The sequence below is a fragment of the Numenius arquata genome, chromosome 4 (genome assembly GCF_964106895.1).
Source record: "Numenius arquata chromosome 4, bNumArq3.hap1.1, whole genome shotgun sequence".
NCBI classification, from domain to species: domain Eukaryota; kingdom Metazoa; phylum Chordata; class Aves; order Charadriiformes; family Scolopacidae; genus Numenius; species Numenius arquata.
In genome coordinates, this window is record NC_133579.1 from 21,403,582 (window position 1) to 21,421,779 (window position 18,198).

General features: G+C 36.1%; 1 protein-coding gene across 1 annotated transcript in view; it reads right to left on the minus strand.

Moving 5' to 3' along the window:
* The window catches only part of LPIN2 (lipin 2), a 42,267-nt gene that overhangs the window by 7,918 nt on the left and 16,151 nt on the right, over nt 1-18,198 (minus strand). The window contains exons 5-12 of the mRNA XM_074146197.1: nt 8,548-8,655; nt 4,797-4,920; nt 3,818-4,139; nt 3,482-3,581; nt 2,155-2,342; nt 813-906; nt 375-444; nt 177-266 (exon numbers count right to left, since the gene is read on the minus strand). Of these exons, the coding sequence (XP_074002298.1) occupies nt 177-266; nt 375-444; nt 813-906; nt 2,155-2,342; nt 3,482-3,581; nt 3,818-4,139; nt 4,797-4,920; nt 8,548-8,655 (1,096 nt within the window). The remainder of the gene's footprint in view (nt 1-176; nt 267-374; nt 445-812; nt 907-2,154; nt 2,343-3,481; nt 3,582-3,817; nt 4,140-4,796; nt 4,921-8,547; nt 8,656-18,198) is intronic.

Below are 18,198 nucleotides of genomic sequence, written 5' to 3' on the forward strand. Positions count from 1 at the left end.
GTATTTAAGGTGAGCAGCTACAGCTACTGCAACACTGAGTAACTCAGCTGACAATCAGTGGCACAGAGCTTTATGAGCAGCGTTCTGAGGCACTTCTACAAATTACAATTGTTTTTTCATCTTTTAACAGCAAAGGAAAGGAAAAAAAAAAAGTAATCAAAACAGGTCTCAGTTACCTGTTTAGTCATGCTTTCTCTCTTGCGCCAGAACCACCACCTTCCAGATTTCTTTGGCATCTTTTCTTTGACCCAAGACTCGACAGTAGCCTGAAAGATTAGGCAGGTTTTTAATTTGTATAGAAAAACAAAATAAAGAGATAATCATGTGTTATTACATACAAAATCTTCAAAAAAAGTATAGATGTATTTATTTACCTTAGGCAAACTCTTCTGAAACACCTGCAAACTCAGAATCATTGGAGCAGCCAACGCCCAGTTATAATACCTGTTTTAAAACATGTTATTGATAAGGTATTACAAAACCTGACTATAGGTCAATATATATCTGTGTGCAAGCTGCCCTTTGGTTGATTAAAATATATACTTGCTCCCAACAACTAATATTAAAGGTTTCTGCAAGCAGAGGTATTTTAACATATAGAATTCAACATCAGTGATAATTGCTTGAAAAAAATTTCACTTTGGTTAAAGTTAAATTTAATGCAAATCTTCAGTTCAAAATCATACTCTGGGACTGAGAAACAGATCCACTGAAAACACAAATTGCAATGGACACTGAGAAATGCACTCTCTTTAAAGGCAGATTTCAAATGAGATCTTCTATGACCCAATTACACAATATAGAGAATTTACCTGTTGTAAATCCTTATTACCAAATTGGGATTGTCTATGAGTCCAGGGTTTTCAGCAAATTCATGATAAGTAATAATATGTTCCATGAATTTTTCTGCAATAGAAGCAGATTTTAATTAAAACTATTAATATAAAATCCCAACATGTCTGATTAGTTTGTATCTAGGAAAATGCTTTCTGTCATTTCAGAGTCTTTGCTGATCTTGCGACACCACTGAAGATATGCTAATACGGCCAACCTCTGAAGAGTCTTGTGACTGCCTCCTCAGCAACAGGGAAAGCCTTGTACCACTTCAAGAGCCACAGTAATGAGAATTAAGAAATTAGAACAGGGATGATAAGGAGGAGGGAGGAACTAAATGAGTTCACAGGCTGAAAAAAGAGATCCATGCTTGTCTAAGCAAGTTTTCTTTAAAAATTATTATGGCAGGTAAGGGTATACTACACTAAAAGGGGAGGGGAAGGATGTTGTAAGCTTTTCAGGTTTGTTTAATCACTGAATACTAATAGCATTTTCATGACGAGTGACTATACAAGTTTGCAGAAATTCATGACTTAGTGTAAAACCCCTGCAAGGAAGTCATAATTTTTTCACATCAAATCAGTATTACTACCACATTACCAAGAGAGCTGTTTTGAGCCTTTATTAATAAGTATGCAAATTTCACTTGATGCAGCAGAGAATGGATGACCATAAAAATGTAATACTAAAAATGTTGCAGTACGTGTTTATGAAGATTATGTGCTCCTAGAAGGTCCCTCATAAATGCATATAGCTTCAATATTAAAATTAACCACAGCATTAAGAGAGAAGAACCAGATGGTAAAAATCTAAAGGTTAACATTTAGGACAGGAAAAGTAGAGCAGGAGAAAAGATAGTCCAACACAGTAGTCAACGTTTTTTTAATCACTTAAAAAAACCCCCCAAACCCAAAAAAACCCAAAAAAACCCAAACAAACCCTCCCAAACCAACTAAAAAAGAAGAAAAATTGCCAGGTAAATTGGAAAGAATATGACTTGTGAGATTTATATAGGACTAAGCAAGTAATTGCAGCCAGAAACAAGAATGGTTGGGCAGATAGGAAATATATAAGTGCAAAAAATGAGATGGAAAGCTTCTCAAGCCATCAAGTGCGCTTGGTTAATTTGAGGTTAAATTCTGCTATCTCTGCTTGGCAAATGCTTGAGACTTTTAGGAAATGAAAGATTATCTATTCCCTTATCTCAACATGAATATAATAAGCCAAAGCTTTGCAAGGTGGAAATTAGAGCTTTCAAGCCACTTCATTTGTCGAGCTGCCTGAGCTTTATTACTGTTTATGTTTTAGTCATTTGCATACCTTTAGAAATCTCTCCATTTTCATTGAGACCTCCACAAAGTGAAAGTGTAACATCAGGCAAATCCATAGCAGAATCGGACATGCACTCTGTACCACTGTCAGCAGCAGCACTTCCTACTGACTGGGGTGACTGGGAACCGGAAAGGTTATCTGACTCTGTCCACTGCCTGAAGCCCGGATCAGAATCACTAAAGAAAAGAAGTCCACATTTTCCATAAGTATTTCACTTGCAAAAAAAAAAAGTATAGATTTTAGGTTACAGAACACACTATATTATTACTCAAAAAAAAAAAAAATTTGCTGTTGCATTTCTTTACTACATCATTTTACAACGAAAATTTAAAACCAACTGCGACACACGCGCACTCATCCACAACACCAACCAAACAAAAACCAGACACAAACACACATCCCCAACCATTCCTAATAATGGCAGATCGACAGTTTCCAGTTCTCCTAACATTCACCTAAATTGGGAAATAATTGCATTTCTCTTGCTTGCAGCAAAATTGGATTTAAATGAGGAAAAGATCCTCTACATTCTGTTTTTGCAGAACAGTACTGTGCTCTTCAATCCTTACCAGAAAGCTGTACAATAAGAATAAAATGAAAGTGTCTGATGTTTTTAGAACACTATGTGTTTGGAAAAACTACAATGGAAAAGAAAGGTGGCTTTTTAAATAAAAAGTATCACGTTGTCATCTAAGGTCAGAGTTATTAGTTTGATCCCAAGTAATGTAATCAGCAAGTATTGAAAAGTTTACTACTTTAGTCTTAACATAAACCAATAAACACCTCTTTGTTATGAAACCGTATTTTTACAAAGGTCTTCCTAGACAGTTATTCTTTTGCAGAGTATTGTAGGAGTAAAAAATCCTTTTGAGACTGAGCCGCCTTGCCTTGCGTCATTTTTTTGTTGGTCCTTTTTAATATTAAAAAAAAGTCGTAAGGGATCTACAGGGCACGCAAAAAATAAACTGATGTGTACTTTTCTAGAGCTAGCAATATGGCAAAATAGAGTACTGGAGCAAAAGGTGTGTGCAGTTTAAACTTACTCCCCCTTTATATTTGCAGAACATAAAAGTTCTAGAAAGATGAAAACTCTCAGTAATGACCTCCCACATGATCTTTCAATGTGTTTCTTATCAAATCAGAAACAGATTCTCACAATGAGATCAGTACTGATTACTCCACAAAAGCCTAGAAACCTCAAGTCCAATTCTTTTTATCAGAACTGGAGCATAAACACCTAAATCATACATGTAGTAACTCACATACTGCAACTGCAATATAACCCCCGATCCACAGAACTGTTATTTAAAATTACCTTTTGGGAAAGTAGAGTGCTGCAACTTCAGGTTCCAAAGCTTTTAGGTCCTCCAAGTAAATATCGTCAGGCCCCTGATGATGACTTCGCTTGTGCACCCCTGTTAATTTTAACAATTAAGATTACTAAAATGAAGCTATCCAAACACTCTAAATACAAACATAATTGTGGAGAATTCACACTTACTTGTAGCATTTATAAATCCGAGAGTTTAATTATAGTTTTAGATAAAACTTTAATAGCAAAAATTGAAAAGGCATATTAATACTTTTTCCACTATGGCCTCAAATTTGGTAGATGACACCAAAGGAAAGAATCAACGGCTTTATTATATACCTTTCTTTTTTGAAGGAGAGTCAACTTTTGCTATTGCCTTTGCTTCTGGTAAAGGGTCCACCAACAGTCTGGAATGATGCTCAGCATCTAATGGCAATGGATCTTGTGGTTCTATGATTGCAGAAGCAAGAGAATCTTTAACATCCATCTGCTTAAGCAGAGGATGAGTTCTTGGCTCAGGTTTCAGTACTGTACAGACAGAATCTTTCACATCATCATCATCTTCAACTTCATCAGAGCTGAGGATGACCCTAAAATGAGTCTTCTCTGATGGAGTAATGGTAGCTGTTCTGCAATGTTCCAGTTTCTCTTTCTTGCTTATCTGAAAAACAAAGTTCTAGTCAATCCTTTCACTTCACATGTTTTGTTTTATTCTAGTCTAAACATTAAACTTGTACTCATGGTACAAGTCCTGGTCACAGCTAAACCAGGTAAGAATTTCAACATGTATTTTAGCAACATAAAACACGTCCCACCTTATTAGCAAAGCACCCTGCAACAGAAGCTTCTTACAATGGCTTATTTACAAGTTCAGTAAAGAAACTGACATAGAAGTAGTACTCCTGACTTGATCAAACCACGGCAAGAAAAAAGCATAAAAGTGGATATACCAGGGCTTCTGTCACCAGCTGTCATGTTAGATACTAAATTTACTCTATCAAGGCTACAGTTCCTCTGGAATGAATTAGAACCTAGCCTAAAATAAATGCAATTAATTTCTAAAGTTGTTTTCTTCGGTTTCTAACTAAAAATTCAAACATTTCAGATTTTTAGTACTAGGTTTTCTGGAATTACTTTTTGCTGACCAGCTTTTGAACTCAAAAAATTCGACTATCGGCCATCCACAAGGGGGTGCTACATTCCTATTTCAGCTGAATTATTCCGAAGAACAGCAGCAGATTTCCAATCCTCTCTTAGGACACAATTTTAGATATGCCAAAACTCAGTTGACAAACTTAGAGACAATAAATAAATTTACCTTGGTTGATTCTGGGAATCCTCCCCACGTCCATTCCATGTGAGATTCAGATCTGAGCAAGCTCTCAGCAGGTTTAACTTCTAGTTCTGAATCACTTTTAGGGCAGACTGGCTCAGAGAAAGGGCTAGCAAATCAACAAGAAAAAAAAAAGAAAAGAAAAAAGAAAGCTACAGTGTTTAAAATGCATCTGTTGTGCAGCTACTGTTGGTAGAGTTTTCTACAGCTTAACAGAGCTTCAATTATTCGGCAACATGGCAAGAAGCCCAGCAGGGTTTTCAGATAGTGAGAAATTAGGTTAAAACCAAAATCACATTAAAGGACTTACATAGCGATCACTCTAACCAGATTCCTCCACTATATCTGCACTGTAGGTATAGCTTTCCCCTCAGCCTATGTTCCATTTTTCAAACAAAACAGAACAAACCAAAAAAGTTTATCTAGAAGTAAGACAGAAATTAGCTTTAAGCATAACATTTGAGCTTGCTATGCCAAGACTTCCCTAATAAAACTCCTGCAAACCTAACTCACAAATGCACAAAACAACACCAACTGGTTGGGGAAAACAAAAAGAACAAGATAATTTAGGAGGGGGAAGGGAGATTACTTGAAAACTTCCTTCAGATGTGTTTGGACTACACGATCTTTTAAAGTTCCAGCCTGTTTTTCCTACAGTGGTTATTATCCATAAATCAGAAACAGACCTCTGAAATTACTGTAGCTAAGACTACTATTTAGCCAGAAGAACTCACTCTACAAAATGCTACAAAGGTGTGATTTCAAAATCATTTTGCTCTTATGATCCCAGGGAGAAAAGGAAACACAAGAGGTTGTTTTGAAGTAGCATTTAGTGTTGGGACAGGTCCAAGTCTATTCTTTCTTGAACAGGGAAATTATATTGCACATTATAGAAATTATGCTCTTTTTACACTTTGACATTCATAGAGTGTTATGGGTTGCTTTTGTTTTGGTTTGGTTTTTTTTTGTTTCGTTTTTTAAATGCATATAAAAACCTCAATATTTGAATTTTAATTGTAGGGACCAGAACTGGACATAGCACTCCAGGTGTGGCCTGACCAGTGCTAGTAGAGTGGAATGGTCACACCTCTATCTCTGCTAGTAATGCCCCAGTGGATGCAGCCCAGGACCCAATTTGCCTTTGTTGCTGCAGCGGTACACTGCTGACTCATGATCAGCTGCTTGTCCACCTAGGCCCCCAGGTCCCTTTCAGCAAGGCTGCTCCCCAGCCACACAGATCTGAGCCCGTACCGGGCTCTTTGGTTATGCCATTCCAGGTGCAGGACTCAGTACTTGTCTATGCATTTGTTGCACCAGGAGAGGTTTCCCCTTGATATAATACAGAAATTTTTTACAGTGAGAATAATCATTCACTGGAACAGCCTTCCCAAGGACGTGGTCCTCAACACAAGAAGTTTTCAATTTGTCACTGGACAGGGTGCTAGATTAATCTCATCTAGTCTCCATTTTCCATGAAAGGTTAGACCAGATTATCATTTGAGGTCACTTTATCGAGGGATACAAAAAGGAAACCATTTAGAGATTTCCTCCCTTGGTTCTCCTTTAACAATTTCCTTTAGAAATTACATTTTCTGTACTGTTAGAAGGGCTTATTTAAAGTAACACATTGATGAAAATACATATTTGTTTTCAGGAGGAATATGAACTTATTTTCCCTACATGCCAACTAATTTGTTTTGCTTGTGTCACAACTCAACTGGAAGCCACTCAGACATATTACCTGTTTTGAAGCCTAATTCTTAATATCCAGCAATAGTTGCAAAAGACTGAATACTTCAGGGCTTTGAGAACCTAAGCCTGTTCCACTTCTCCCAAAGTATAAGTTTTCCATTAGACTTCTCAGGGAGAAGTCTTTAGTCAAAAGGTCCACACCTGTAATGGTCTAAGTCATGCTAACGTTGCTTGTTTAAACAGGAAGAACATTCACAGTATCAGCTAACAAATAGTTAATGGTTATGTTTTTTGGTTTTATTCTAGTGAGTAGGACAAAACAGGTGTCCTAATTGAAAAGACAGGCTATTATCCTCCCTTAGCTGCTTGCAAGGGTTCTGAAGAGCAAGACAACCAACCTCAACTAAAAGACAGTTACCTTTTCCAACCTCAAATTTCTCTTTCACTGTACAATAGCTACATTGTAGAATCTTCCTTTGGTGGCTGAGGAGAAATAATGTCATGCAAAATTTCTCTTCTCCTAGATGGCTCACATGAGAGAGAATCCTTCCCCACCCAGAAAAAAAAAAAGGGGAAAGGAACATTGCCAATTACGTCTGTTACGCTGCGATTTGTACTGGATAGCTTCTTGTTAAAAAACCGCCAAACTATAGTCTAGGTATCTCACATGATGCACACACAAGTTGTTAGAGCAAACTATCCCCTAATACATAAACAAGGCATGAATTATATCTCCCAGATACAGTCTGCTGGTCTATGTTAGCTAGAGTTTGATGAACTGGAAAAGAGTATCAGCCTCTATGCTACAATTATCTAGGGGATACAATCCATACAACACCGTGTCAATCCTCAGGGTCAAACACTCACTGCTCTACAGTCACAAAACCACAAACCTTTGGGGAACGTTTGAAGACTACATCTCATCAAGTACAATTGAGGATGTGGTTGTCAGCTCAAAGCATAAAAAGGAATGATAATGGGATTTCCTGTCCAACTGCTTCTGTTCATTAACAAAGTATGCACTGGGGGAATTAGCAGGCACCAAGCATGGTGTCATATATTCAGATTCTACTGAGGCCACAGCCCTACAAACACCTGAAGCAGAGGGGTTTTATGCACCTCAAGAAGTATTTGCTGAATCTCTCTCTTCTATTCTGCACTACCATCTACTGATACAGAAGAACAGAGTGGAGTCCTCAGTCAAACTGAAAAGCAGTAAAACTAGACACTCACCAAAGAGTTAAGATGAATCAAGATACTGCTCAGCATGCTATGTGCTATATATATGCCCTTCCCCATGCCTAATGTTCAGGAAAAGTACAAAAATCACCTCAAGTACTACCACATAGGGACAGAATGCTTTCTTGGGCAGAGATTGATGTTAGAGTGGTGAAATTCAAAGGGTGAGTCTTGAAAAATCTAGAAACTGAATGCAAGAGGAATATAATAGCATGGTCATTAGAAACTGAAGAGCTTGCATGTATAAACAGAAGTCCCCTAGTCACTATAACTGAAAACTGACTGCTAGGCTGTATTGCATCATTTGTAAGAATCCACGATCAACTGATACTGTTTCTGATATCTCTGGGTTAGTATTCCAGTAATTAGTAAAGGTCCCTTCCAACCTAGACAATTCTATGATTCTATGATTCAAGGTAAGGACCTAGCTTTACCTCAAGTAATTTGCATTATTTTACCTGGCAAATTCTAACTTACATACTCAACACTTCTGCTTTATGGCATATCAAATGTTGCTTATGCTAGGGTGAATGACAGGGAACATACTCAGTTTCCATACCCCTCTCAACCTACGGAAATCTTATAAACTGTATTTTCTTTTTCTAATAGTGAATTTTAATAAGAAAGATTTTTTCACTTGAGAGGAAAAACAAAAAGACAAAAAGTTCCAAGTAAGTATCAAATGGAGCATTTGATATCACAACTTAGGCATGTTTGATAGTTTGACAGATCAGACAAAAATGCATATTAATTTTGTAATAATTATTCATCATTACACCTATGATGACATTACAAAGTGGCTTACTTCTCCAGAGGGGACCAGTCTCCATCAGACAGGGGGTAATGATCCTTTGAGTGATAAATCAAAGATTCTTTTTGTTCTTCACCCTTTGGTGATGAATTTGAAGATCCTCTGTTAAGACACATGGGACATTAAGTCAGCTACAAGAAATCTGCATTACTAATTCAGTTGGAAAAGTTACTTATATGTTATTAAAAATTCAAGATCAAAAGAAAGAATTGTGTAGTTTGAAGAATTCATTGTTTACAACACATCTTTATATAACTTAAAATGTATGTAAAAACTATTAATACTTGAAAATACTGCAAGTATAAAAAACTACTACTCTTGACATGTAATAAGTTAACATTGAAGAAGTCACAACAGCATAAATGATATCACTTTATACAGCCAGCTAATACTAATCAAAACCCAAAGATGAACAGAGATTTACACATAACCTTTACTATGTAAACCCTAGAAAAACTGAAAAAGTTAAATAGAAAAGGGAGTTTTGACAATGCACTTTTTGACAGCATATTTCACAAATTAACACCAGTAAGAAAACAGGGGTAAGTACTAGCCTCACAATTTACCCAAGAATTTACAAATTAACATGAACTACAAGAAGTAGCTAAAAGCACTTTTCTGAGCAGTGGGGTTTGCTTTGCACTGGGAAGTCTGCTCTGTATCTATAACCAAAAAAAACCCCCCAAAAAACCAACAAAACCCAACCAACAGTAAGACCCATTGAGCAGGCAAGCATTGCATTTTACACACAAGTCCCTTTTAAATATTTCCATCATAAGTACTTCAGATCTTTTTCCAGCTTGCTGAATTTAATAGAATAAGTAGCTGTTCTCCGGATACAACTAACTGGTTTTGAGGTTAGATCAGGGGCATCATGGCTACACAGTAGATAAAATACAAGGAAGATAAGCCTGGAATTTGAATGTAAAATGCAATACAAATTTATTCAATCCATTATTATAAAAAAAAAAAAAGAAAAAGCATTTTTCTTCCATTAGCAGCACGGTTCCACCGGACTTCTTTTGGAATGCTAACACTAATTTCTCTTATGTATGGAGAAAAGAAAATATTTTAACATTATCTATTAAAATACATAAATATTTAGAATTTACATGCTTACTCAATATAGCCCAATAGATCCTAAGCAGTTACAGTGATCTACCTCTGTCTGTAGAAGTCTTTCATTTGGAAGACTAGACTATGTTAAATACTGAAGCCTAAATATGTCTTAAAAGCTCCACTCCTATTATTATGAAACATGATGGTAACAGCTTGACTTGAGATGAGACCTGCAGAGATTGTACATCCTTCATATTCATAAACCAAGCTAACTGTGACAGAAATGTGTTTCATACTATCTTTATATCCAGTGCTAAGTATCTCCAAAAGAGGAAAAAAGTATTATTGAACAATTAAGGAAACACATTAAAAAATTTTTACAGAGACGTCCTCAATATTATGACTTCAGAGGGGGCAAGATGAAACACAGGTGGTACTGAACAGATTTTATTCAGTGGAAATTAGCAACCAAATGAGTTCATATGAAGCATCAAAAAAATATCAAATTTCATCCATAAGTGGATACATCTGAAGGTCAAAAATCCAAATGCAGTCAAAGACTATTGAAAGTAAGAGGGAAAAAATCAGTATGCATTAACTTAATTGAGTTGTGCTATCAATTCTAAGCTATTTATTTCATAACATTTATAAACAGTGCTACCACTTTTTTTCATCCTATCCACTTTATACATTGTCTAAGTAAACATGTAAAATAAACATATAAGATTTTAGAGACAGATAACTACTTTAACTCTTTAACACCATTAGCAGTGGAGAAATAATGCCCTCTGAGTGTACACACTGTAATTTCAGTCCTCCTGGTATTATTTTAGGTAAGTCAAGCACTACTAACATACCAAAATCATAGCTAGAAAAGCCAAAGGGCATATTTTTAAAGAAGTTGTATAAACAATTGGAAATGGATTTTCCCAAGGAACAGGAAACAGCTTGTTTTTCACTTTATAAGAATAGAACTAGATAAGACATTACATACTGGTACCTGTGGCTGAATTTTTGACCTTCCTGCTGGAACATCAGCCTTCCTTTTTCTGTCTCAGTTTCACTTTGAAATACGAAGCTACGTCTAATAACAGTTTTGTTTTTTTTTAATCTTCCCCCCCCCCCCAAGAGTCATGCATTTATAACTACAAAAAAATCTCCAAAACAAAACAAACCAGCTGATATCACTTTACATCCCCGCAGGATGTGAAAAGAAAGCTTATGAACGTTTTTTCACAACCATGTCTTTAGCTGAGAAGAAAACAGTGTATGCCTATTGCAAGGCATTTTACTTCCTGCCTTGGTAAGTCACTGGAACGACCATATATGAACTTCACTAACAGACACATAGCCACGAACCTACTGTCTCTGGCCTTCCATTACTACAAAGTATTTTTTCAGTCCTGCATTTAATTACCATTCACAATAAATAAGCATTATTTTATAAAATTTTCTTCCTTTCACATCATAACACTCTTCTCTGACTGAGAATGCATTTCTACTGCTGTTTCTCTTTATATATACATACATACATATATATATGTGTATATATATATATATATAACGTGGTTTACAAATAAAAAGCCTTTTCAAACTTTCATTCTAGAGAGTCCAAAAAAGAAACCCCCACAAAGAGTAACCTTTACGGAAACACCATGGTCACATGAACACAATGGTTCAGCTATGACTAAACATTTGACATTTCAATCAAACCTACAAGCTTTTATTCATTTCTAGTCAAATGAAGGTAATTGTTGCAATAGCAATATGAATTCTGAACACTGGATGAAAACTGCCATTATTGTCATGACATGCTTAAATTCTTCATACATTTATAATAATTTATTAAATAAAGAATAAACAATTCATGGGTTATATCTTCCTCTCTTCCTGTACTTGATGGTTATTTTTAAAAGTATTTTTGGTGGTTTCACTATGACAAGTTATTGTTGTCTTAATACTCTCACACTGAAGACTGAACAAAGGTCTTGCTTTTCTTCAAGTGGAAAAAAGGAAAAAAAAAAAAAAATCTCAAACCAAACATGCCAATTCCCAGTGCAGGGAATATCTAAATGATAATTTGTTGGCATAAACATGACAGCAAAAAAGGCGAATGAACTAAGAAAGCCACAGACATTCTAGAAAACATTTTAAAATCCAAATTTTTTTTATTGGTCATAGGTGTGACAACAGATTCATGTTTTTAACAGATTCATGTTTTTCTGTTGGCACTAACCTTTTTGACTGGTTCTTATTCAATTTAAGACTCCCTTGAAGACCCATATCAGAGGAGTTTTTTCAGTTATACTTTGTTGTCTTACACCAAAACATTCTTCCAATTCCCAGACCAGATCTTGAACTTATTCAGACAGTACCACATTTAACAGTAATGCTGTCCAATAAAGCCACTAGCTTTGTCTAAAAACTAAGTCAACTTCTTTTATTCAGCAGCCTGAGAAACTTCCACAGAAAACTGATGAGTAGGCCTTTCCTGGATTATAAGCATTAATTTGCTTGATAGGAAAGATTATAGTTATAGAAGAAAGTTATTACTCATATAAGCTTCTTCAGCTTATTAGTATGTGCTACCACTTTACTGCAAGCTCCACTTTACTAGTAGTTTATCCACTTCAAAATACAAGGTGATCCCTCCCCACTTTATGACTACATACGTGCAAAGAATTCTCTTTACTAATGCGAAGGAGCATTCATTTCTGTAGCTTTCAGTCACCAAAGTAAACTTCAAGTTACAGAGAAGTCAAATTCAGATGTGGTTTACTACAGGCATTCCACACTGCAGTTTATGTGGAAGTTACCAAACACACTACAAGACCACTCTGCTTCATCAAAGAAATTACACTGAAACTTCTTCTCAGTCACACAACAGATCATGATAATGCTTCTTCACCAGAATGGGCTTAATTTGATTTCATGTTCATAACAGAATGGCCCAACCTGAAGGAATCTGTAAAGGTGTGGAATATAATTGTTTAGAGTTCTGTTTGTTTGAGGAAAAGTCTACCCATAGCCTATTGAAACATGCACTCCTTGCATAGAGAAAAGGTACAAGTCACCTTTTAAATGTTCAGTGATAACAGTGAAAGCAGTCACCAAGTACTGACAGTTTACCTTAGGGGTTGAACACTTTTTTCATCATCTGAGCTTATTTCCATTTCAAAAATCTCTTCTGTCCCAGCAGAAGAGATCTGATCTTCCTTCCTGCTATCTTGTTTGTATTTCTTTCTTCTTCTTTTTTTCTTTTTCACAGAACCTGGTGTGAACACAGTCTCTGTTTCCACAGGGTGTAGAATTTCTGAGTTTGCACATGTCCTCTCATTTTCATCTGATTTCAAATGATTGTCAGTGTCTTTAAAAAACTGGTCTTCAGTGGGTATTGGAGATGTTGCCAAATATGCAGGCACTTTTTCCTAAACAAAAAAAGAAAATAAAGAACAGACTAATTTTTTTACTTTGTTTTGTACATTCAGGATAGCTGTCAGCCACCCACAGGTTAATCCTTGCATCTATATTTAGACACGAAACCATAGAGTAGCCCAGCAGTATGAGGTTGATATCCAGAAAGGAATCGAGTTCACTAAAAGGATTACAAAAGTTCAAGAAAACAAATGTTAGTATTCTTACAGTTTCAGACATATACAACTGATTTTGCGAGCAAAACAGAACAAATACCCAGTCAGTGGAATGTTTTTGAAATTATCTGCCCTTGAGCACACCAGTTCTATCCATGCTTAGTAAGTGTGTTAATAAAAATAGGCTAATTAAATCCACTGCTGTCTATTAATTTTGAAACAGATTCATAGAAAGGTGTAGGTTGGAAGTGACATCTGGAAATCATCTGGTCCGATCTTCTGGTGAAAGTAGGGCCTTAGGTCAGGTTATCCAGGGCCTATCAAGCCAAATGTTGAGTACTTCCAGTTAAGGGAGAGTTTACCTCTTCTCTAGGTAACCTATTCCTGTGTTAGATTGTTCTCATAGTGAAGGATTTTTCTTATATCCAGATAGTATTTCCCCCTTGTGCCCCTTGTCTTATCACCAGGCATCCCTTGTGAAGAGAGTGCTTCTGTCTGCTCTATAACTACCTTATAGGTATTGCAAGACTGTGGTTAGATTCCCTCTGAGCCTTCTCTTCTCTAGGCTGAACACAGTCAATTCCAGCAACCTTTCTTCCCATGGTAACTTCTCCAAACTTCTGATCATATTGGTGGCTCTCCACTGGACTCCCTCCTATTTTCTCTCCTGAACTGGGGAGACCAGAACTCGGTAGGCCAGAACGGCATTCCAGGTTTGGCCTAACAACTACTAAGTTGAGTGGGACAATCCCACATCCCTCCATCTGCTGGCTCTGCTCCTGCTGATGAAGCCTAGGACATGTTTGCCTTCATTGCTGCCTGAGCTTGCTATTGGCCTCTACAGCAGAGATTCATTTCATCCACTCAGACCCCAGCCTGTACTTCTGTGGGGGATTCTTCCAACCTAGATGCAGGACTTCACATGTATCTCGGCTAAATATTGTGCAAATCTTGTTGGTCCAGTCTCCCAGCCTGCCAAGTTGGCTCTATGTGCTGGCTCTTTTTCTGGCCTGTCTGCCTCTCTTCCCAGTCCAGTGTTACCCACAAAATTAGTGAGGGAGCATTCAGTCTTGTCATCCATGTCAGACACTATTTATGTAAAGTATCTTTCAAAAAGAAAAACTCAACTATAATTTACTCAGGTAAAACCCACAAGCAAACACCAACCCTCAATTAATTACAACTCACTGCCCTTGCAAGGAACAATTCAAATGAAGGAAAAGCTTTACCAATCAACTACCTGATGCTTACATACATCATAACAAGAACCTCAAAAATAATGACACCTAGACTGAAAGAAAAACACTGTGACAGAATAAAGACAAAGTGGAACAAAAGTAGAAGAGAATGGGATTTGCATAGTAGGGAGAAAGCATAGCTTCAAGAGGTGATCAAAAAGTCACGTTGATCAATAGCAGAAATACTGGGAGAAAAAAAATGTCTAAAAGCACTAAAAAAAACTCAGTCCTCTGCTTTATAGCTAACTCAATCTATAGTTTCAGCATCAACTACCAGTTTTCCAGAACACGTTATACACAGATAAGGCATTCTTGTTATAAATTAAAATATATTAAGCAAGTGCAATAGCTTCTTTAAAAAATTGTACTGGGAACAAAGGTAGCGGTTATCACCCTTGCTTGCTCAAAGTCTAAAGACTGATCACTTCCCATCAATGGCTGACACAGCCTACTTTTATAAACACTGCTTTCAGTTTTGATTTTAGTCATGGTGTACGCTAAATTAGAACACAACCTTCCTTTCTCTTAAGTGTTATGAATCCCTACCCCAAGTTATCATTCAGGGTCTTACTGCTTATTTTCTCCTTCCGCTTTAAATTATATTTAACTCCTTTCAAAGTGAGAGCTTCCTGCAACCAATCCCTCCCAGTAAACAAGTAGCGCCCTAAACTAAAAAGTGGATCAAGCTCATTTCCTTGAAAGACTCTGATTACTGATAGCAACAGGAAATGAACTCTTCATCTGTTACTTCACTGAGACAGAATTTTGTCTCTCTCCTCTATTTTCATTAAATGTTTTAGAACTTTGTAGAAATTCTTTCCTTCTGCCTTGCTGAAAAATGCCATGAGATTCAAAAGTGATCAAAAACAAAGCTCAGGATGGACAAATATTGTGATTACATAGGTCTCATATCCTTAGGAAATCAGACTAAAAATGAACCATTATTCCTCTTTTTCAGAGGCTCATGAGCTTCCAGCTGCAATAGGTTCTTGGGAAAATAATTACTGTATTAGAATACAAGAATTCTCAAGTTGAAGTTACTGTTAACTAGTGAAAGTTTCATAGATGAAATAGTGAAAAACTGTAATAAAAAATTGTAAGACAAATTAAAAGTATACCAAATTAGACAACCTTTATTGGTATACAGAGGTCAGTAACACAAGCCATAAGAACTTAAGCAAAAATTATTATAAGTCTCTGCAATCAACAAGAAACAAAGTAAAAAAGTAATCAACTAATCTTTCAAATAAAGCTCTAACAAAATAATAATAATAATAAAAAGAGTTACTTTTTTTATCACTGGTAGCAGCATTTCACAAAACACCAAGCATTTTGGCAGCATATGAAAGTGATGTTAAGATTCAGTCACAGAAAATATAGCTTTCATAAAAGTTACAGTATTATCAACACTATGTTAAGCATTTTTAACACATTACTCTCATAATACCGCATTGTAGCCATCATGAAGCACAAAAGCCTTACATTTTCCTCCTCAGTTTCTTGTACAAAGAAAGCTTCTCCATTGTCACCCAGCTTCATATGAAGATCAACAGCATCACCATTAATTTCTATATCAATCTGTGGAAAGAGACAATTTAATGTAATAATTCATCACAGGGGAAAGCACTGATCTCAAGGCCCACATCACTAAGAGTAAACTTTGTTCCATTGTATAATCATGTATCTTTCTCCTCCCTCTGCTTTCTGAAGGAAGTCTGTTATAATAATCATCTTTATTTTGCTAACCTGCAAAATGCATTATGCTCCTAGCAGACAGCCTAACACCTACAAGAAAAATTGGAAAAAAAACCCAACAAAACATCTGAAGACTGAATCTTGATCAACTAATCTGAAGAACTAGAAGCATGAATAATAATAATTGATCTAGTATTTATTTCCTGGAAGAATGATGAAGGATGAATGAGACTGTTCACGTTCATATGTTTAAAGTTCAGCCTGAACTGGGGCCCACTACAAATCCGAGTCCTGAATACCAGAAGTTCAAGACAACAAACTGGAAGCCTCCTGCAGGCAGACTTTGTTTCAATCGGATAAATATTTGCCACAATTATTTCTGCAACTCAGTTAATGTTGCCTCAGATTTTCCTGCTCGTGAGTTTATGGGGATAGGACCACAACCCTTCGGCAACCATAGTGCTTTCATCAGTGGAAAAATTATTTATATTCTGATAAAAAGGTACACTAACTTAGATTAGATTGCACAGGAGGGAGAGATTATCCTTCCCTGCATGTATGAAATAAAAGAAAAAAAACAAGTGTCTTCCTAAAATCAAGATACAACTATTTTACTTTCTCCTCTTTGGGAAACCTTGAGCATCCATTTAAGTTCCATCTCAAATTTTTTCAAAGAAAATCCATTTGATATTCAGATAAAGTTACATTAATTTTCAGTAAATCTGCTTATCTAATGGTATCTCTACATCTGCACTTAGCCTAGCTAATTAAAAATAATTTAATACATACCAGATAGAAATACAATGGACTTGCCTTACTGTAGAAAATGCCAATGGCATTTCAGGTTATATATAATTTAGACACTTCTGTCAAAAGGAGATCAAGTTAAATACTGTAATTGCTATGAGATACCAAATACGTACATTACTCAAGTTCTAGTTTCCTGTCAATACAAAAGAAAGAATTACACCCCAAGCCACACAGCTAGTATTACAATATGGATACTCATATCCATAGTTAGCTATTGTGATAAGAAATGAACAGTCAAAAAGGAAAGAGGACTAATTTTAAGATTGGCACATGGACTGCCAAGAAAAAAAAACAACACAGTGCTAAGAAAGACAGAATCCATGTATTCTAATCCAGTCCCTTATTCACCTATTTATGAGAATAAAAACATTAGACAAGGAAACCCAATCACAGGAGATGATAAATTACGTAGATAACCCCAACATGCACGGGGACTACATTCAAATCCCTAAGATAACAGCTTTTCTTTTTCCCCACAGGAAATTAATGGTTTTGATCTGAAAACGGTATTTATTTCACTATTGAACAGTTTATTCTTAAAATATTTTCTTGATTTTCCAATTTGGTAACATGAATTTTCAAAAAAAAAGTTACTTCTTTAAGCTGGTTTAGACAGACAAACATCCCTAATTTTAGTACCTATACCTCATGCTGATTTCTGCAGACTTCAGTATATATCTTAAGAACAGCTGAAGCACAGATATGTGTATTTTGTGTTCCCATACAGCTTAAGACTACCAATTGATCTTAGCCTCATAATATGCCAGAAAAAAATGCATACACAATGCAGTGATAAACATTCAATTGACTACTGAAAGAATATTCAAATGCAGAATGACAACTCCAAGGATGAAGGGAGCAAGAAGCAGCAGCCAGCCCCTCAAGCAAAAGCTGAGAACTACACTGACAGCCTAGTACAGCAAGAACCAATGTAGATTTTTGTACTACTCAACAGCTTTTTTGAGGTACCCAGAAGCTGAAACCCTCTCAAATTTGGTTGAGATCCTCAGAAGTGTAATTAAAGACATTTAGCAAGCTCAAGTTTCAGATCACTCCTGTTGTAAGTGTATCTTAGACATTAGAAAAAGTACAGCTACACCACCTCTCTTGTACCTTGATAGAAAACTGTAATGTAATCCGTTGCAGAACTCTTTAGGAAAAATCAACTTTGTGTCATCAGTGTGCTCATTATGCAAAACACTAGCAAGTGGGAAATCAAAACAAAAATATGAAACAAGAAAACTGCTGCTACC